Source organism: Botryllus schlosseri, chromosome 5 (assembly GCF_051294905.1).
Source record: "Botryllus schlosseri isolate E-star chromosome 5, Bs_hap1, whole genome shotgun sequence".
Taxonomy (NCBI): Eukaryota; Metazoa; Chordata; class Ascidiacea; order Stolidobranchia; family Styelidae; genus Botryllus; species Botryllus schlosseri.
Window position 1 is genome coordinate 24,806,286 of NC_137240.1, and position 23,482 is coordinate 24,829,767.

Consider the following 23,482-nt stretch of genomic DNA (forward strand, 5'->3'; position numbering starts at 1 on the left):
CGTGATGGTCCGTTTCGAAATGCAAGCGGATGAACTAGACCAAAAGTTTCGAAGATGCGTTTTATAATTGCTCTAGGTGTGAAATAGACATCGCACTCTTGCGGGGAAACAACATGAATTCAGTCTTCACACCACAGAAACACAGCCGCTTGGTTAACATCACAAAACCGCAATTGAACTCAAGATTGCCATACACGGAATCGCTGTTAACGATGTCTGACTGCGGCGTTTCGACGAGTAACGAATTCTCGTATTTAGTATTGATTGTGACACATAGTCAAAACAGCGACAGTTTTCACAACCCGGTACATACATTGAACCAACTGATGTAAGGTGAAACACTACGTTCGCAGCAAAAAAAGTTTGCAGGGTATGACCACCACCAACATATAGAGTAGTGAGTGAGTAATTAAACTACATACCCCGATTTTACTATATTCCGAGATCCGGATCACGATTCAAGTCTACCTGAGAATCCGAACTACCCTGTGAAGTTGATATATCAAGTTGTGAACCGTGAAAGGGTTGTAATCTCGGTGAAATAGTGTGCGACACATTTTTCCACAAGTCGAATGCATGTCGGTTCATACTAAGACCATTAGGAATTTGCACAATGACAGGTTATTGAAACCGATGCCAAAACTCAGTATAATAGATTGATATTGACCGCCTGTATGTTTGACATATATGCAGCATCTTGGATCGGCGGTGGAGCACTGAATGGCACTGCAAAAGTCATCTACTCTCCTAAGCTTGGACTGATCTGGGCTATTGCGCCACTGTGTTACGGGTTTAGTGTTCAAGTACTTTATCTTTACACGACGTTTTTTGTAAAATGAATACTAATTTTATTGAAAAAATAAAAAATAAAAAAGAGCGAAAAATTACATTATATCCCGGAACGCAACAAGAAAAATCGTATGAATTTGTAAACTACTTGTTCATGACATAATAATAATTCTACTTGTACACTTTTTCACATTTTATAACACTTTAAGTAATACTTAACAGTTTCAGTTTTAAATAAAATACGGAATATAAACTAATCGAAAAATTCGGTAACCAATTTCGCGTAGGCTATGCATGCATACAAATGAGGAAAGTTACATCAACGCGTGTTAAAGTAGCTGTATCGAGTTATCGAATGATTTTCTCCTTACATCAAAACAACTAGAATGTATAACTAAATTAAAAAAACGTATCTAAATGAGCTCCAGGGCATTGTGATTATGCTGCATACCAAATTTCATCACACATTTCATGATGGAACAACTTTAAAACTAACGCAGTTCTATAGCAACTTTTGCCTAAATCTGTTTTCGGTAGCGTGTACATATACATAGTCAGATTTAATAACAGAATTATCATGCTAATATGTGACTCCTCACCTTGAAACTTGGTACGTAGTTGTAGGACATTGTGATTATGCAGCATACCAAATTTCCTCACGCATTTCATAATGGAATAACTTTAAAACTAACGCGGTTCTACATCGACTTTTTGCGTACATCTCTTTTGCGTGGGGGGCGTATAGCACGTACCTATACATAGTCAACTTTAACAACGGAATTACCATGCTTAACATTGAATCCCAACTCGAAACTTGATACGTAGTTGTAGGACATTATGGTAATGCACCATGCTAAATTTCATCACACATCTAATGATGGAGCACCTTTAAAACTAACGCAGTCGAATACCGACTTTTACGCATATATGTTTTGCGCGAACATAGCATATACCTATACATAGTCAATTTTAATAGCAGAATTACCGTGTTAAACATTGAATTCCCACCTTGAAAGTTGGTACGCGGTTATAGGAGATTATAACAATGCACCATACCAAATCCCATCACACATTTCATGATGGAACAACTTTAAAACTAACGCGGCTCTACATCGACTTTTTGCGTACATCTGTTTTGTGGGAGCGTATAGCACGTAGCCTGCCCATACATAGCCAACTTTAATAACGGAATTACCATGCTTAACATTGAATCCCAACTCGAAACTTGATACGTAGTTATAGAACATTATGGCAATTCACCATGCTAAATTTCATCACACATCTAATGATGGAACACCTTTGAAACTGTCGCAGTCGAATACCAACTTTTACGCATATCTGTTTTTCGTGAACATAGCATATACCCATACATAGTCAATTTTATTAACAGAATTAGCATGCTAAACATTAAATTCTCACCTTGAACGTTGATACGCGGTTGTAGGACATAATAACAATGCACCATACCAAATTTCGTCAGACATTTCATGATGTAACACCTTTAAAACCAACGCAGTTCTATACAGACTTTTGGCTAAATCTGTTTTTCCGTAACGTAGCACGTACCTATACATAGTCAACTTTAATAACGGATTTAGCATGTTAATAATCGACTTAGTTTTAAATAAAATACGGAATATAAACTAATCGAAAAATTCGGTAACCAATTTCGCGTAGGCTATGCATGCATACAAATGAGGAAAGTTACATCAACGCGTGTTAAAGTAGCTGTATCGAGTTATCGAATGATTTTCTCCTTACATCAAAACAACTAGAATGTATAACTAAATTAAAAAACGTATCTAAATGAGCTCCAGGGCATTGTGATTATGCTGCATACCAAATTTCATCACACATTTCATGATGGAACAACTTTAAAACTAACGCAGTTCTATAGCAACTTTTGCCTAAATCTGTTTTCGGTAGCGTGTACATATACATAGTCAGATTTAATAACAGAATTATCATGCTAATATGTGACTCCTCACCTTGAAACTTGGTACGTAGTTGTAGGACATTGTGATTATGCAGCATACCAAATTTCTTCACGCATTTCATAATGGAACAACTTTAAAACTAACGCGGTTCTACATCGACTTTTTGCGTACATCTGTTTTACGTGGGGGCGTATAGCACGTACCTATACATAGTCAACTTTAACAACGGACATACCATGCTTAACATTGAATCCCAACTCGAAACTTGATACGTAGTTGTAGGACATTATGGCAATGCACCATGCTAAATTTCATCACACATCTAATGATGGAACACCTTTAAAACTAACGCAGTCGAATACCGACTTTTACGTATATCTGTTTTGCGTGAACATGGCATATACCTATACATAGTCAATTTTAATAGCAGAATTACCGTGTTAAACATTGAATTCCCACCTTGAAAGTTGGTACGCGGTTATAGGAGATTATAACAATGCACCATACCAAATCCCATCACACATTTCATGATGGAACAACTTTATAACTAACGCGGCTCTACATCGACTTTTTGCGTACATCTGTTTTGTGGGAGCATATAGCACGTAGCCTACCCATACATAACCAACTTTAATAACGGAATTACCATGCTTAACATTGAATCCCAACTCGAAACTTGATACGTAGTTATAGGACATTATGGCAATTCACCATGCTAAATTTCATCACACATCTAATGATGGAACACCTTTGAAACTATCGCAGTCGAATACCAACTTTTACGCATATCTGTTTTTCGTGAACATAGCATATACCCATACATAGTCAATTTTAATAACAGAATTAGCATGCTAAACATTAAATTCTCACCTTGAACGTTGATACGCGGTTGTAGGACATAATAACAATGCACCATACCAAATTTCGTCAGACATTTCATGATGTAACACCTTTAAAACCAACGCAGTTCTATACAGACTTTTGGCTAAATCTGTTTTTCCGTAGCGTAGCACGTACCTATACATAGTCAACTTTAATAACGGATTTAGCATGTTAATAATCGACTCCCCACCTTGAAACTCGGTACGCAGTTGTAAGACATTATGACAATGCACCATGTCAAATTTTGTTACGCATTTCATGATTGAACAACTTTAAAACTAACGCAGTTCCATACCGACTTTTGCGAGTGCGTAGCACGTACCTATATGCATACTCAACTTTCATAACGGAATTACCGAGCTAAACATTGAATGCGCAACTTGAAAATTGGTTCACAGGTGTAGGGCAGTATGACAATGGAACACATCAAATTTCATCACACATTTCATGATGGAACACCTTTAAAACTAACGCAGTTCTATACCAACTTCGCGTGAATCTGTTTGCGGGAGCGTAGCACGTACCTATGCGTGATCAACTTTAGTGATGGAATTACATATGTAATTAAGTTTCAACACTTTTACAATGATTCGTCTTGCTTCCTATAACACCCCACTCGAGAAAATGCGTCGTAGGATATAGATGAAACTAGCACCACTCATCAAGACCGCTGAAAACAGTACATTTCAACATTTAATAGCAGTAAATTTCTAGTAAAGTACAAGACGTGATGATTTCCGAGTGAGTTAAAAAGTAAGTATTGCAGGTATAGTTTACCTGAAAACCGAATACTCTGAAATAGAAGTAGATGCAGTGTAAATAGTTAATCACTTAATTAAGTTTAGTGCAAGCAGATAAAACCTATACTTGAGTAGTACAAAATGCACGAGTACTTCGCTATCGCCTCCCTCCACGTAATAAGTGTCTACGGTTTAAGACTGCTTTTACCGATACTCGTCGGTTTCAGTTTTAGATAGAATTCGGAAACCAAATAATTTCATAAACATAAGCTAATTAAATGAATTTACTCGAATGTACTATGCCGTGCTGATAAGATTAATTATAATATACTTATCATGTTACAGCGATTTTTCTAGCGTAGAAATCTTTAAAATGTAGTAAGCAGGCCAAATGAAGATATTCGTTGAGCTGAATAAACATAAAAAATACTCTAGACTACTTTATCGGTACTTTACAGTTACAGTTTTAGATAAAATTTGTCCCTTTCACCTATAATTACAACTCCTCGCTATCTAAACATGTTTAGAATATATTATTTGCGATGATACGAACCCGTGAAGTACTCAAGTTGCTTTTCGCAGGATATAGATGAAACTGACAACACTCACCAAGACCAGTGATCCACTGAAAAAAGTACATTGTAGCAGTAAAGTCCTACTAAAGTACAAGAAGTAATGATTTCCCAGTTAGTTAAAAAGTAAGTATTGAGGTATAGTTTGCTCGAAAAAGCGAAAAACTCTGAAATAGAAGTAGATGCAGTGTAAATAGGTAATCACTTCATTAAGTATAGCGCAAGCAGGCCAAACCTATACTTAAGTACTGCAAATGTACAAGTACTTCGCTATGTTCTCCCTCCACGTAAAAAGTGACTAGGTTTTAGAGTACTTTATCGGTACTCGACAGTTTCAGTGTTAGATAAAATTTGGTAAGACTTTAAATTTTAAAGTAGTTTGAGCTTACGTTTGTATCACCTTGACAAGTAACATTATCAGACATGAAAATGATACTATCACCGAATATAGAAGTTAACACGCGTCAATGTGCTTCGGAATTCACGAGAAATTGCTTACTAAGAGAAGTATATTGTTGTATACACAATAGTGGAGAGAATATTTAAAATGTAGTAAGCAGGCCGATGGGTATTCGTTTAGTTGTATAGACATAAAAAACATTCCCGCGCGCTCTTAAACAAAACACTTCCTAACCCTACCACCTAATACTAAGACGCGCGCGGGAATGTTTTTTATGTCTATACAACTAAACGAATACCCATCGGCCTGCTTACTACATTTTAAATATTCTCTCCACTATTGTGTATACAACAATATACTTCTCTTAGTAAGCAATTTCTCGTGAATTCCGAAGCACATTGACGCGTGTTAACTTCTATATTCGGTGATAGTATCATTTTCATGTCTGATAATGTTACTTGTCAAGGTGATACAAACGTAAGCTCAAACTACTTTAAAATTTAAAGTCTTACCAAATTTTATCTAACACTGAAACTGTCGAGTACCGATAAAGTACTCTAAAACCTAGTCACTTTTTACGTGGAGGGAGAACATAGCGAAGTACTTGTACATTTGCAGTACTTAAGTATAGGTTTGGCCTGCTTGCGCTATACTTAATGAAGTGATTACCTATTTACACTGCATCTACTTCTATTTCAGAGTTTTTCGCTTTTTCGAGCAAACTATACCTCAATACTTACTTTTTAACTAACTGGGAAATCATTACTTCTTGTACTTTAGTAGGACTTTACTGCTACAATGTACTTTTTTCAGTGGATCACTGGTCTTGGTGAGTGTTGTCAGTTTCATCTATATCCTGCGAAAAGCAACTTGAGTACTTCACGGGTTCGTATCATCGCAAATAATATATTCTAAACATGTTTAGATAGCGAGGAGTTGTAATTATAGGTGAAAGGGACAAATTTTATCTAAAACTGTAACTGTAAAGTACCGATAAAGTAGTCTAGAGTATTTTTTATGTTTATTCAGCTCAACGAATATCTTCATTTGGCCTGCTTACTACATTTTAAAGATTTCTACGCTAGAAAAATCGCTGTAACATGATAAGTATATTATAATTAATCTTATCAGCACGGCATAGTACATTCGAGTAAATTCATTTAATTAGCTTATGTTTATGAAATTATTTGGTTTCCGAATTCTATCTAAAACTGAAACCGACGAGTATCGGTAAAAGCAGTCTTAAACCGTAGACACTTATTACGTGGAGGGAGGCGATAGCGAAGTACTCGTGCATTTTGTACTACTCAAGTATAGGTTTTATCTGCTTGCACTAAACTTAATTAAGTGATTAACTATTTACACTGCATCTACTTCTATTTCAGAGTATTCGGTTTTCAGGTAAACTATACCTGCAATACTTACTTTTTAACTCACTCGGAAATCATCACGTCTTGTACTTTACTAGAAATTTACTGCTATTAAATGTTGAAATGTACTGTTTTCAGCGGTCTTGATGAGTGGTGCTAGTTTCATCTATATCCTACGACGCATTTTCTCGAGTGGGGTGTTATAGGAAGCAAGACGAATCATTGTAAAAGTGTTGAAACTTAATTACATATGTAATTCCATCACTAAAGTTGATCACGCATAGGTACGTGCTACGCTCCCGCAAACAGATTCACGCGAAGTTGGTATAGAACTGCGTTAGTTTTAAAGGTGTTCCATCATGAAATGTGTGATGAAATTTGATGTGTTCCATTGTCATACTGCCCTACACCTGTGAACCAATTTTCAAGTTGCGCATTCAATGTTTAGCTCGGTAATTCCGTTATGAAAGTTGAGTATGCATATAGGTACGTGCTACGCATTCGCAAAAGTCGGTATGGAACTGCGTTAGTTTTAAAGTTGTTCAATCATGAAATGCGTAACAAAATTTGACATGGTGCATTGTCATAATGTCTTACAACTGCGTACCGAGTTTCAAGGTGGGGAGTCGATTATTAACATGCTAAATCCGTTATTAAAGTTGACTATGTATAGGTACGTGCTACGCTACGGAAAAACAGATTTAGCCAAAAGTCTGTATAGAACTGCGTTGGTTTTAAAGGTGTTACATCATGAAATGTCTGACGAAATTTGGTATGGTGCATTGTTATTATGTCCTACAACCGCGTATCAACGTTCAAGGTGAGAATTTAATGTTTAGCATGCTAATTCTGTTATTAAAATTGACTATGTATGGGTATATGCTATGTTCACGAAAAACAGATATGCGTAAAAGTTGGTATTCGACTGCGATAGTTTCAAAGGTGTTCCATCATTAGATGTGTGATGAAATTTAGCATGGTGAATTGCCATAATGTCCTATAACTACGTATCAAGTTTCGAGTTGGGATTCAATGTTAAGCATGGTAATTCCGTTATTAAAGTTGGTTATGTATGGGTAGGCTACGTGCTATATGCTCCCACAAAACAGATGTACGCAAAAAGTCGATGTAGAGCCGCGTTAGTTATAAAGTTGTTCCATCATGAAATGTGTGATGGGATTTGGTATGGTGCATTGTTATAATCTCCTATAACCGCGTACCAACTTTCAAGGTGGGAATTCAATGTTTAACACGGTAATTCTGCTATTAAAATTGACTATGTATAGGTATATGCCATGTTCACGCAAAACAGATATACGTAAAAGTCGGTATTCGACTGCGTTAGTTTTAAAGGTGTTCCATCATTAGATGTGTGATGAAATTTAGCATGGTGCATTGCCATAATGTCCTACAACTACGTATCAAGTTTCGAGTTGGGATTCAATGTTAAGCATGGTATGTCCGTTGTTAAAGTTGACTATGTATAGGTACGTGCTATACGCCCCCACGTAAAACAGATGTACGCAAAAAGTCGATGTAGAACCGCGTTAGTTTTAAAGTTGTTCCATTATGAAATGCGTGAAGAAATTTGGTATGCTGCATAATCACAATGTCCTACAACTACGTACCAAGTTCCAAGGTGAGGAGTCACATATTAGCATGATAATTCTGTTATTAAATCTGACTATGTATATGTACACGCTACCGAAAACAGATTTAGGCAAAAGTTGCTATAGAACTGCGTTAGTTTTAAAGTTGTTCCATCATGAAATGTGTGATGAAATTTGGTATGCAGCATAATCACAATGCCCTGGAGCTCATTTAGATACGTTTTTTAATTTAGTTATACATTCTAGTTGTTTTGATGTAAGGAGAAAATCATTCGATAACTCGATACAGCTACTTTAACACGCGTTGATGTAACTTTCCTCATTTGTATGCATGCATAGCCTACGCGAAATTGGTTACCGAATTTTTCGATTAGTTTATATTCCGTATTTTATTTAAAACTAAGTCGATTATTAACATGCTAAATCCGTTATTAAAGTTGACTATGTATAGGTACGTGCTACGTTACGGAAAAACAGATTTAGCCAAAAGTCTGTATAGAACTGCGTTGGTTTTAAAGGTGTTACATCATGAAATGTCTGACGAAATTTGGTATGGTGCATTGTTATTATGTCCTACAACCGCGTATCAACGTTCAAGGTGAGAATTTAATGTTTAGCATGCTAATTCTGTTAATAAAATTGACTATGTATGGGTATATGCTATGTTCACGAAAAACAGATATGCGTAAAAGTTGGTATTCGACTGCGACAGTTTCAAAGGTGTTCCATCATTAGATGTGTGATGAAATTTAGCATGGTGAATTGCCATAATGTTCTATAACTACGTATCAAGTTTCGAGTTGGGATTCAATGTTAAGCATGGTAATTCCGTTATTAAAGTTGGCTATGTATGGGCAGGCTACGTGCTATACGCTCCCACAAAACAGATGTACGCAAAAAGTCGATGTAGAGCCGCGTTAGTTTTAAAGTTGTTCCATCATGAAATGTGTGATGGGATTTGGTATGGTGCATTGCTATAATCTCCTATAACCGCGTACCAACTTTCAAGGTGGGAATTCAATGTTTAACACGGTAATTCTGCTATTAAAATTGACTATGTATAGGTATATGCTATGTTCGCGCAAAACATATATGCGTAAAAGTCGGTATTCGACTGCGTTAGTTTTAAAGGTGCTCCATCATTAGATGTGTGATGAAATTTAGCATGGTGCATTACCATAATGTCCTACAACTACGTATCAAGTTTCGAGTTGGGATTCAATGTTAAGCATGGTAATTCCGTTGTTAAAGTTGACTATGTATAGGTACGTGCTATACGCCCCCCACGCAAAACAGATGTACGCAAAAAGTCGATGTAGAACCGCGTTAGTTTTAAAGTTATTCCATTATGAAATGCGTGAGGAAATTTGGTATGCTGCATAATCACAATGTCCTACAACTACGTACCAAGTTTCAAGGTGAGGAGTCACATATTAGCATGATAATTCTGTTATTAAATCTGACTATGTATATGTACACGCTACCGAAAACAGATTTAGGCAAAAGTTGCTATAGAACTGCGTTAGTTTTAAAGTTGTTCCATCATGAAATGTGTGATGAAATTTGGTATGCAGCATAATCACAATGCCCTGGAGCTCATTTAGATACGTTTTTTTAATTTAGTTATACATTCTAGTTGTTTTGATGTAAGGAGAAAATCATTCGATAACTCGATACAGCTACTTTAACACGCGTTGATGTAACTTTCCTCATTTGTATGCATGCATAGCCTACGCGAAATTGGTTACCGAATTTTTCGATTAGTTTATATTCCGTATTTTATTTAAAACTGAAACTGTTAAGTATTACTTAAAGTGTTATAAAATGTGAAAAAGTGTACAAGTAGAATTATTATTATGTCATGAACAAGTAGTTTACAAATTCATACGATTTTTCTTGTTGCGTTCCGGGATATAATGTAATTTTTCGCTCTTTTTTATTTTTTATTTTTTCAATAAAATTAGTATTCATTTTACAAAAAACGTCGTGTAAAGATAAAGTACTTGAACACTAAACCCGTAACACAGTGGCGCAATAGCCCAGATCAGTCCAAGCTTAGGAGAGTAGATGACTTTTGCAGTGCCATTCAGTGCTCCACCGCCGATCCAAGATGCTGCATATATGTCAAACATACAGGCGGTCAATATCAATCTATTATACTGAGTTTTGGCATCGGTTTCAATAACCTGTCATTGTGCAAATTCCTAATGGTCTTAGTATGAACCGACATGCATTCGACTTGTGGAAAAATGTGTCGCACACTATTTCACCGAGATTACAACCCTTTCACGGTTCACAACTTGATATATCAACTTCACAGGGTAGTTCGGATTCTCAGGTAGACTTGAATCGTGATCCGGATCTCGGAATATAGTAAAATCGGGGTATGTAGTTTAATTACTCACTCACTACTCTATATGTTGGTGGTGGTCATACCCTGCAAACTTTTTTTGCTGCGAACGTAGTGTTTCACCTTACATCAGTTGGTTCAATGTATGTACCGGGTTGTGAAAACTGTCGCTGTTTTGACTATGTGTCACAATCAATACTAAATACGAGAATTCGTTACTCGTCGAAACGCCGCAGTCAGACATCGTTAACAGCGATTCCGTGTATGGCAATCTTGAGTTCAATTGCGGTTTTGTGATGTTAACCAAGCGGCTGTGTTTCTGTGGTGTGAAGACTGAATTCATGTTGTTTCCCCGCAAGAGTGCGATGTCTATTTCACACCTAGAGCAATTATAAAACGCATCTTCGAAACTTTTGGTCTAGTTCATCCGCTTGCATTTCGAAACGGACCATCACGACAATACTCTCAATTTTTTGCATAAACGAATGAATTTGATCAATTATATTTGTCCTTTTGGTTTATTTTTAATAAAATTAGTATACATTATACAAAAACGCCGTGTAAAGGTAAAGTACGAATACAAGTACAAGTTGAGATTTAAAAGTAAGTAGGTGTTTATGTTCGTAGACTAACCCCACTTCTACGTAACGATTTTTCAGTAAGTAGTTATGTTTCAAGGCTACTTTTACTTCTATTTAACGAGTTTTCATACAAATCTGCTTTCTTTAATAACTTTCATCTTTTTCATCAGTGAGCGAAGGTAATACCGGTGTTAACTCCATGGTCAGATGCGAGATAACAGCGACTCAGAGCTCATTTAGATACCTAAGCTACTTTTAAATTAGTACTCGAGTATTGCTGCAATTATACCGCCAGATAGTTATAGCCAGAGGGTTTCGATGCTGAGGTACTTGTACAATGCACATTTTGGAGAGATTAAGTAAAGCAATGATCTCAGATAAATCCATTAAATTAAGGTAGAAGTAGCTATTTACGAATAAAAGTTAGTATTCTAGTTCTATATTTCTGTTTAATACTGAAAATGTCATGAAGTTGAAGCAATCTGAAATCATAAGCACTTTAGTATTAGCTACAGGTACATATACGCGAAAAGCTACTTTAGTATTCTGATGGAGTGCAAATACTTGTTTACTTATCAACTTTGAAGGCTTGCGCAGTTTGTGGTGTGATACGCAAAATTAGTGTGTTCAAATCAGACATGTCGTAAACATAGTGATGTTGCATTAGTCCTAAACACACATGATAGAATATCAAGGAAAAGTATCATCTAACGTATAATGAATGTTATTTATTTCTCGGAAGCACGTCATTATCAAAACATAGTGATCGGAATTATCGCAGAGCAATACCGATTTTGCGTAAATTCCGTTATGCGTCTTACTACGTTACTAGGGATTATGTAGTTTGTTACGAAATTAGGTGTGCTATCTTCCCAATCGGTATGGAACAACATCAAAATCATCACAAAGCAATATCGACAAAATCTGCTTACTTTTATAACTTTATATTTTGTGAAGTAGAGAGTAGTTTAAGGTTATGTTTGTCTAACCTTGGCGAGTGCTATTGTCACACTCGATCACCATCTTCAAATCATGGCTATCTCAATGATGTTGACTAAATTTTCGGCTTCAGAACGTGTTAATTAGACCTAATCGTTTTAACGCTGGGGTTCGCGTACAGGCATCGATAGAGTTTGTATAAATAAAGCCCTGCGAATCGCACGCCTACGGCTATAGTTCGTTCGATTATTTTCACCTTGGGATTCGCGTATATGCTACTAAGCTGTTACGACTTTAGAAAATTCTACAAGACTATTCGGAACGCGCTCATGCGAGTGATTTGTTTCCGTAGCTCCGAACTGGAGAATCGCTTGCCTGCGTCTAATGAAAATAAGTCGTAAAATGTGGAGGCTGCAGAGACAGTAACTTGTATACATAAAATCAAGTTTAAAATATGGACGGATGAGTTATCTCTGAGCAATAGAGTAATATAACCGCCTATAGTTTAGTGGGGTATTGCTATAATGTATATCCAAACAATCGTTGCAGACTCTGAATGTTACCTAGGTCCTTATCACAAAAAATCATGCATCAGAAGCGTAGGGGTTCATATTATCAAGTCGCAGCGCTCAAAATCGCATTTTATATTAAGTAATTAGTGATGATGTGTAGAATTTTGATATTAATAATATTATCCGGAGAATATAAACTTACATAGACATCATAGTTTTCGCATTTATGTATAATCTGAATAGGAATTTAAATACATAGTCCTAAATACACATAATAGAAAATCTGTCGATTCTATCTAAGGTAAGATTTGACGCGGCAATCATAAGTCGTAAAATGTGGAAACTGCAGAAACCGTAACTTGTACACATAAAATAAAGTTTAAAAAATATGGAAGGATGATATTAGTCCTAAATACACATAATACAATATCTGAGAAAAGTATCAAGATGCGGCAATCAATGCAGCGATGATATAGCAATGGATGGATGATGTGGCACTATAGGCGTGACGCTTGAGCGGCAATCAATGCGGTGATGATGTGGCAATGGATGATGTGGCACTATAGGTGTGGCGCTTGATGATGTGACACAGATGAATGTGGCAGGTGATGTGGCAATGGGCGGATGATGTGGCAATAGGTGTGCTGTAGGTGCGGCAATGGGCGGATGATGTGGCAATGTAGGCGTGGCAATTAAGGCGACGTGGCCTTCTGGGATTGGCGGGGGTATAAATTGCTTAACCATACTACTCCTATCTAACACCAGAATACCGAATCAGACATGAAATAACGCTTATATAATATAATACTCGTATAAAAATACTGATACAATTTGATGAAAATAAGAGTCTCTTTCGTCAGTATAAAAATATTACCGAATACGATATTAAAATATCGAAGTAGAAGGATTTTGAAAAATAAAGAGATTTACTCGTAAAATCAGTATTTGATCAGAGTCCGTAATGAAGCATGAAACACCTATCGAGTGAGCTTTAATATTTTCAAATAATTCCACCATATTAAAATTATTATTCATTGAGCATATACTCAGAGCAGAATCAATGTTGTAAAATGTTGAGTATATCATGCAATTCGTTGCAGCCTTCTATATGCTTTATAAGTCAACGTTGAGTCCGTTGAGAATTGCAGCCCCGCAGCTGTTTTAATTCGCATTCGTGGAATTTGTCGGCAGAATCGGAATTAACGTCGAGAATGGCGTCGGTGTCGGCGCAGCTATCATCGGTGGATCTGGCGGCAATGCCGAACATATCTTTTGGCATGCGATGCAGATCTCTATTAAACGAATATCAATACATAAATCAGTTTTGTCAACATTTAAAGATGTAGCTTTCATGTAGAAATAGTGTTACGTGACACTATTCCAGATACAGTATACGAGTTACTTCAGCGCATGCACACATTTCTGAATTTTAAAAGTTAGAAGAGCATGATTGGTGATCAATGTCGCAGTAGGCCTATCGAAAACTAGGACAAATAAATAAGGTACTGCCCATCTTCACACTCCCAGTTGTTAAGACTGCCCATTGAACAGTGTTGGGAAGAAGGCACTACCTTCGAGTCACAATTCATATCTAGTCATTGCGTATTTTGACTCGAGTCAAGTCAAGTAACTCGATTTTTCAAAGTGACTCGAGTCAAGTCAAAATGTCAGTCAGTGCCAGGCATGATTCGAGTCATTGCATTTTACAAGATTTTTGCATTACAGATTGAGTCGCTGTTGATTCAGAATCGGGTAACGATTGGTCATAGCTTCAACGGGACGTTATATGACTTACAGCTGTTTAAACTGCGTCAATAACTGGCAGCAAAATAGATAATGGAATATGAAACGCAAGAAAGTTGAAACGAATTGATTAGGCCTACACAATACACCTACACATCCATTTGATAGAACGTAAGCCTGTACAAATTGTGGACGAGTAATAGATGTGTATAAATTATATCAGAACCATTAATTTCTCACACCTATACCCAGAAACATCGTATGCTTTATTAGCGAATTCATACATAACACGGTTTGGCCTGAGTGCTTCCGTTTGTGTAATGATAGTGTATATGTTGCTTTGCATTAGGCCTCCATTATGTTGATGAAGGACACTCGTTTCCATCGTTTATCGACTCGTTTCTATGTTGCAAAAACTTTGTATCAAATGGTTACATGATGCTTGCAAATGTAATCCATGCATAGGCGACAAAAATGTGCTATAATGGAAAAGGTAGTATATATGACCCAATATTTCAGAGGCACACTTCGGCAAGACGTTTCATGACGTCACTCCAAGACGACGTAGCTCTGGGTCGACTTCACCATCTAAGTTGGTGTCAGTTTTAAAATGACGCTAACTGTTGCAGATCAGAACCCCAATTTCTGGACAGGCTAATACCCGAAGTATGCTTCCGCACAGTACATGGCGCGTGCAAGAACATTTGTTTAATCAATACCATTGAACAGGGGGATTATTTTCGCACTTCGCGTGATTTACAATAACGGTGGTGGCTACTTATTATCATCAATGAACCAGTACTTGTAATTTACAAAGGTGAATGTACTCCGCGCGGTAATCTCAGGGGACATGGTCAATCCATTATTATTGGTTGGCCAACCCCACGAAATATTTCCCTAGTAGCAGACAGCTCGAATACCCATGATATCGATAATATAATCCTGAAACCCGCAATACCAAACAAATTGAAAGATTAAGCTTCACCAGTTTCAACTTAAGTTTTTTTTTCTTGTCAGGTATGCCGTGCAGGTGGTTGAAAGAGTTTGGTATGCGAGTAAAACATCTTAGAATTCAATGATCCAATATATATGATTTAATATATATTAGCTGCGATCAAATTTCCCATTCGAGCAAAACATATTGCACTATGCAAGTATACATACAGACTAACTGTAGTGATGAAGACACGTCTTTTGAGTTCTGAAGAGTCATGCTTATAGTGAATCAGTTTGTAATTCACCTGTCATTTATTTGTATTTCGTTTTTCCATTCGACAATTCTAATGGACCAGTTTGATTTGATTGGTAGATTTTGATTGCTGCGCTTTGATTTTTGATTTGATTTTGCGATGGCCTATAAATAGGCCTATTTTTCGTTCCCGTTTCTTACAGTGTTGGGATGACTCGAGTCACCTTTTTCGTATGACTTGACTTGACTCGAGTCACTTTGCAAAAATCACTTGACTTCACTTGACTCCACGTTCCAAAACTGCTGATTGACTCGTGACTCGTAACAAAATTCTCGAGTCAATTTCAAGTCATCAAGTAATTGATGTCGGCTAAATCCCTGTATCTTGTATAAGTTCGGATTGTTAACGATACGCTAGTATGACGAGTGAGTGCAATCAATCAATCAATGATTTTGCGTTTTACCTTCATTGTTATACCACAAATAAATTGATCGCAAACGCAGTGATCGGAGCTACAGCTTAGGTCGTCGTAAAGCTAGTAATAAAGTAATATGCTTGCAATGCATATCTGCTCTATAAACTGCTCACGATGCCCGGTGCTCACCTTAACCAACACTCTTGTATAATTTATATCGAGCGAATATCGTCCATGCGTTTATAATTGCATAACATGGATATATAGGTGGGTAGGGTATTGCATCATATCATTTTTCAACTTTCTGAGGTTTCCTATTTTATCCTATATTTTGACTGATAATTGTAAGACTCGGGCTATACCGCAACTTCCGTAGTTGAGAAATTTTGCGTATGCCTGAGCGATACAGCGCCTTTTTGCGTGTATGATCAACTCAACCTCGGTTCAGAATAAATGGGGACTACATCTGTATTTAAAACAGATAGCAAAATGACTTTGACTTTGAATTATGTCTCGTACTTTAAAAAGTCAAATTGACTTGGCTAGTGACTTGACTCGTGACTTGACTTGACTTGACTCGACTTGACTCGAGTCACCTCCGAAAATCGGGTGACTTGACTTGACTGGAGTCACCGTTGAGAATCGAGTGACTTGACTTGACTCGGGTCAAAATGTGCAATGACTCGAGATGACTCGTGACTCGAAGGTAGTGACTTGATCCCAACACTGGTTTCTTACTCTCTATTCTTTAGGATCTTGGTTGCTTTCACACCCTATTTAGCGTCTACTTGCAACGTAATAATTCCACCAGAAGAAGGAGCGGAGCTCCGAAAGCTCGTGTTATAAATAAAATTATTACGTTGCAAGTGGACGTTAAATAGGGTGTGAAAGCAACCAAGATCCTAATATTATCTATATCGTCTGCTATCGGTTCAAAGAATTATTCTCTGTTCTTTGACAAACGAACGAGCGACCACTATTGCGAAACTCGCTTCAAGCATCTGCCTATTATTTCACGTAAATATGCATATGCATTCTTATGCAATTTGGATCGCTTGACTGTATTAGGTTGAATAGAAGATCGATACGCCTCGTTTGCCAAGTCCACATTAGCAGGGTTATCAGACCAGACTGGATTCGACGCCTAGAAATCGGCACTCATTGGGATTGGACTGAAGCGCCAAAGCAAAATGTATTCATTGAAGCTCAACTAAATGAATCGCAATCTCACAACTGCATGTAATACAATCAATCTTTAGCAAGAATGCGGGATTAAAGACAACACAAATAGTATAGTGTTCAACTTACGAAGGACTCTAGGAACCGGAAAAATCCTGCAGTTGATCATGAAATGTCCATTAGGAGATGTTATGCAAAAGTTTCTTTGACAAAACGCTACCTCTTCCTGTAATATTTCAATCAGTAGATATTGAATTGTCCCATTAACTAAGATTCATGCCTCTTTGTTTTGCAAAACCGATTATCGCCTAATAAATGATTATTTTGCGTCGTGAAGTTGTTACTACGCATGCTGAAAACAGACTCTACTGCTGTAAGATATGAAATTTATACAGTTTTATCGGAACAATTTTCCACGAGAATCATTAGTCGTATTCAGTGATCAAATGAAGAACATGTGCACACCGGTCGCACGCTAATTGCTGTTGTAGGCTATATATATTTCGGCAAATAACGATTCACAAATGCGATGCAATGTGTATTTCCCGCACACACGTGTGATGCTATTCGGGAACGTGGTCCGTATGGAACTACACTATATTATGATTAAAAAGTATGTAGTGACGAAAATTCAATAAAAAAAATGTCAATGAAAAAAATTATATGGTGAAAATACTAAATACTGGCTACACCAATGAAATGTATGCGGGGCTGATCAAATTTATATATCGTGACTGTATATCCCATTTAAATCACAAATATATAACATTATACCCATTCGGACTAATGAGCTTTTATACAAAAATATCCAATCTTGACAATGGAATCAATACAACTTACGGCTGTTATGGCATGAGTAGGATTCACTTCAATTAACATCATTCCTGTGAAATACAAAATATGAATGAAATAGAGAGAAATACTAAGACAAAGATTGGAAGTACATGATTTTGAATAGTATATTCATATTAAATATGAGTGAATAGTTTCTGCTGAAACTTATCAGGGGTAGCCTAGTCGTTAGCAACTAGTAGAGACTTGAAAAACATTGTATATAAACAATGGTATGATATAAATATGACGCTAGAAAAAACTCGAATTCGAGAATAATCATCTCAGTCAATCTGTTATTTGAAGTTGATTATATGTTGGGTGTTACGAAGAACTTGTAAATGTCTCATTACGAGAGTCGTTTCATCATTTGTGATAACACGTGGGCTTTCTAGGTGAATTAATGACAACAATCCAATTAATACCAACGCCATCTTGACGAAAGGAGTTTGCAACATTCGTATCGAAAAATGGATGATTGTACACTATGTGCACTGTGCAGCAAGGTTGTGCAGTGCATTCAGGGAGCATGAAATCGAATATGGAACATATAATGGATGCCCTGTCAAGATCAGCAGGGATAGATACGGCATACGGAAACTACTTTGATTACGAATCGGTTTTATTACCAAGAAATAATCTATTAGTAACACGATCACCGCATGACGTTGTTATCACGATAATATTTCAATCATCGAAATCAAGGGTAATTATACTGAATAGCCGCTGCCCCTGAAATGTCACAGTCACATCTATACTGTCGAAGAAATAAACTTACCTACAACACCTACGAGAAAATATACCAAACACATCTTCATCTTTGTATACCGAATCGATGATTTGACAAATATCTAAAAGTGAAACTATACGCTTCCTGCTAGGTATAAATATGGATTTTTTACAGTTCTAATAGCATGTAAATTCTAAATGATATTGCACTCTTTCTGCCGCAAGACGTGGTTACCCGACGGAGTATATAGGATCAGACTCAACTCATCTTATGTGAATCGAAGGTTATGTCACATTAAGTTCTTGTCATGTCATCCGATCCTATCTGCATATGTGAAAGTGCACAATGCTGTATGTCATCAGAACAGAGCTAATAATAAGGAGTAACGGCCAGGTGTATAATGACGATAAATGTCGCAACACTATGAATTCTAATCCGACAACAACTTATCATGCCGAATCACACCGTGATCTACTCTGTAAGCCTACATTATAAGCGGAAATCGGGCATTCCATCGATTGCCACCACAATAGCGTTGGGTGTAAATCATATTATCTGTACCTTCTGGTACATGGCGTAGCTTTCGTATACATTCTAGTATGAAGAAGGGAGTTAAGTACACCAATTCTCTATGTGACATTTCACAGGAATGGAATCAATGGATAGCGCACTCCTTGCCTGTATGTATAGCACCCTTGTAGTGGTAATACACACTATTTTTTGCAAACAGTGTAGCATTAAAGCTGAAGTTATATCTTGGCTCCACCTTTCCATATCAGCTAACTGTATACATTTGGTATAAATTCCTGTATCCCGCATTACAACTCATCAATGGAGGACGATTACGATCACGATCACACGACACGAGGACGTTAATGAGTTACAATGCCAACGACCTGTTTCAGACGTTGAATATATAGACCCAGTGAAAAAGATGAATTTCCTGCCATAATATTCAAAACCAACACATACGTATTGCTATCCGGGATTTTGCATATCACGTAATGGTATAGAATAAATCTCATACTAATTGGTGATTACAATTTGCATCGCTGGCTGACTAAACGGGACCAGGCGCTACAGAAATCCCATCGTTACGTAATTCATGCTGCAATTCCTTCAGTGGTTTCGAATCTGCTTGCATGAAGCGACCATCATACCTAGGTTAAACTATAATACAAAGTGTAGTTTGGATATATACCGCTCCCTACCATATTTATTTTGTTGAAATCAGGCGTTAGTTTCACTCTATTTCAATAATCATGGTACATTCTCATCTGATTCAACTCAACAATCGGCAACTGTAGTCATCATGGCCAACTCGTCTCGACCGCGATCAATAGTGATATTCTGGCTTTTCGTCATATTCGCTATTAATCCCATCACGGTTTCGATTACAGTTGCGTATTACACTCATCAAACACGGGTTTTAACTCAACTCCTGATGGTTCGTCCCTTCGCATAGGTGCTTCCCTATGGACTTTCGCTACTTTCTGGAATATTAGGCTCCGTATATGATATTTTTATTTCGAATTCCGTGTCCATACTAGAGGAATGATTTTTCGAGCATGCCACTAGGTCGTCAAGAAGAGGCCATATATTGTAACTGCAATTTCACCATCCTGTTTAACGAGACGACCCAAACTCTATTCCGGAAGTTCCCTATATGCATCTCAAGTCGTTAATGACGACATTATGCTGAGTCATATCTCGTTTCTCTAAGACAGTGGTTCCCAACCTTTTTGACCTCGCGGCACACTTTGAAAATGGAAAAGAGTTCGCGGCACACTAGCGCAGTGGTTCTGTACTCTTTTGGCTTACGGCAAAAGCAAACTACTAGGGATGGTGTGAACGCGAGGTTCACGTTCGGGCAATTCCCTGCACAGACAACCGATGCTCCCACCACTACCTCTTCAAATCTTCTGAAATTTGGTACACGCACAGATGAGCTAATTCCAAACAGGATGAACTTTATTTCATGAAAATTGGACTTTGGGGTCAAAAGTTACGTCACTTTGAAAATTGACAATTTTCTGCTCATTTCGGGTCTGCAATTTCAGGTTTTATCAATGCAATATTCAAGAAGGTGTAGCTAGATGATAGACGACAGTTGAGATACGGCACTTGGATTTATTTGAAGCTTGTCTGATCGTCTATATTTTCAAGTGAAATTTAATGCCCTGTAGGTTAGGGTCAAAGGTTAAATTGAGGGTGAATTTGCTCAATGGTCTAAAATCAGTCAGGCGTTACACGATTTAGACTGCGGATTGCTCAAAAACATATTAAAATATTTTGGAAAATAGGATCTTAAATGAAAGTTTGCTTCAAGAAGACTTCGTTCATAGCTGTTTGATTTTGGCTTTTAGACCGTAAAGTGATGAAATTGCAGTTTCAAGAGCACACTTCATTTTCACATGGAAATGCTGTAGTAGTAGGGTGTTTTCGGACATCTATTCCGGGGTGCGTGTGGACATCATGTCTGGGGTGTGTTCCGGCATCACGTCTTGGGTCTGTTAGGACTGTGTTGCCATTCGAACATCGTGTCTGGGGCGAGTTCGGACTGTTTTGTCCCTCGGACATCGTGTATGAGGGGGGTGTTCAGACACCATGCCGGGCGTGTGTTAGGACTGTGATGTCACTCTGACATAGTATCTGGGATATGTTTGTGTTGCGCCAGACATGACTCAGACCTGATATCTGCGCACTAATTTTATCCGGACATGCTCCGGAGCTGATACCTGCCCACTAAATACCCCCAGGCATGGTCCGAACCGGATATATGCGCGCTTAATGGACACATATATGCGACAGACGTGATACCCGCGTCCTAAACGACGCATTTTTGCTGATATCTGCGATAGCTGGGTATATCCACAGTAGTGGTAGCTGAGTATATTCACATTCACAGCAGAGATAGCTGAGTACATCCAAAGCTATCACTGCTGTAGATATACCCAGCTATCGCAGATATCAGCAAAAACCGCAAATATAGAGGTCATATATAGGCCAAATGTCGTTTAGGACATGGGTATCACGTCTGACGCATGTATGTGTCCATTAAGCCCGCAGATATTAGGTCCGGACTATGCCTGGGGGTATTTGGTGCGCAGGTATCAGCTACGACACACGTCCAGATTAAAGTGGTGGGCAGATATCAGGTCTGAGGCATGTTTGACGTATCACAGACATATCCCAGACACGATGTCCGAGTAGAAAACACAGTCCGGACACACCCCAGGCATGATGTCCGAACACCTTCCAGACACGATGTCCGAATGACAACACAGTCCGAGCTCACCACAGATATCATGGCTCGGGTGTGTTCTGACTGTTTTGCAACGCGGACATCCTATCGGTGGTGAGCTCGGATTGTGTTGTCATTCGGACATCGTGTCTGGAAGGTGTTCGGACATCATGCCTGGGCTGTGTCCAGACTGTATTTGCTACTCGGACATCGTGTCTGGAATATGTTTGTGATACGCCTACATGCCTCAGACCTGATACCTGCCCACTATTTTAATCTGAACATGTGTCGTAGCTGATACCTGCGCACCAAATACCCCCAGGCATAGTCCGGACCTGATTTCTGCGCGCTTAATGGACACATACATGCGTCAGACGTGATACCCACGTCCTAAACGACATTTGGTCTATATATGACCTCTATATTTGCGGTTTTTGCTGATATCTGCGATAGCTGGGTATATCTACAGCAGTGATAGCTGAGTATAACCACAGTAGTGATAGCTTTGGATGTACTCAGCTATCTCTACTGTGACTGTGGATATACTCAGCCACCACTACTGTGGATATACCCAGCTATCGCAGATATCAGCAAAAACGCGTCGTTTAGGACACGGGTATCACGTCTGACGCATATCTGTGTCCATTAAGCGCGCATATATCCGGTTCGGACCATGTCTGGGGGTATTTAGTGGGCAGGTATCAGCTCCGGAGCATGTCCGGATAGAATAAGTGCGCAGATATCAGGTCTGAGTCATGTCTGGCGCAACACAAACAGATCCCAGACACTATGTCAGCGAGTGACAACACAGTCCTAACACACGCCAGACATGGTGTCTGAACACCCCCCTCATACACGATGTCCGAGGGACAAAACAGTCCGAACTCGCCCCAGACACGATGTTCGAATGGCAACACAGTCCTAACAGACCCAAGACGTGATGTCGGAACACACCCCAGACATGATGTCCACACGCACCCCAGAATAGATGTCCGAAAACACCCTACTACTACAGCATTTCCATGTGAAAATGAAGTGTGCTCTTGAAACTGCAATTTCATCACTTTACGGTCTAAAAGCCAAAATCAAACAGCTATGAACGAAGTCTTCTTGAAGCAAACTTTCATTTAAGATCCTATTTTCCAAAATATTTTAATATGTTTTTGAGCAATCCGCAGTCTAAATCGTGTAACGCCTGACTGATTTTAGACCATTGACCAAATTCCCCCTCAATTTAACCTTCGACCCTAACCTAAAGGGCATTAAATTTCACTTGGAAATATAGACGGTCAGACAAGATTCAAATAAATCCAAGTGCCGTATCTCAACTGTCGTCTAACATCTAGCTACACCTTCTTGAATATTGCATTGATAAAACCTGAAATTGCAGACCCGAAATGAGCAGAAAATTGTCAATTTTCAAAGTGACGTAACTTTTGACCCCAAAGTCCAATTTTCATGAAATAAA

The 23,482-nt window shown here is 38.0% G+C and overlaps 2 protein-coding genes across 2 annotated transcripts in view; both read right to left on the bottom strand.

The window, feature by feature from the left end:
* The window catches only part of LOC145439514 (cornifelin homolog A-like), a 428,374-nt gene that overhangs the window by 223,387 nt on the left and 181,505 nt on the right, over window positions 1-23,482 (bottom strand). The gene's annotated exons all lie outside the window — the stretch shown is intronic.
* Window positions 13,791-19,388, bottom strand: LOC145439481 (uncharacterized). The gene is made up of 4 exons (XM_080316970.1): window positions 18,819-19,388; window positions 18,050-18,093; window positions 17,339-17,435; window positions 13,791-13,974 (listed from the first exon to the last, which is right to left on the bottom strand). The coding sequence occupies exons 1-4, from the start codon at window positions 18,856-18,858 to the stop codon at window positions 13,844-13,846; spliced, it is 312 nt and encodes a 103-aa protein (XP_080173096.1). The 5' UTR covers window positions 18,859-19,388; the 3' UTR covers window positions 13,791-13,843.

Coding starts and splice junctions, on each gene's coding strand:
- LOC145439481 (XM_080316970.1), bottom strand. CDS start 18,858: ATGAAGATGTGTTTGGTATATTTTCTCGTAGGTGTTGTAG. Junction 18,094..18,818: donor TTTTCTCGTAGGTGTTGTAG/GTAAGTTTATTT, acceptor TGTATTTCACAG/GAATGATGTTAATTGAAGTG. Junction 17,436..18,049: donor CTACTCATGCCATAACAGCC/GTAAGTTGTATT, acceptor GAAATATTACAG/GAAGAGGTAGCGTTTTGTCA.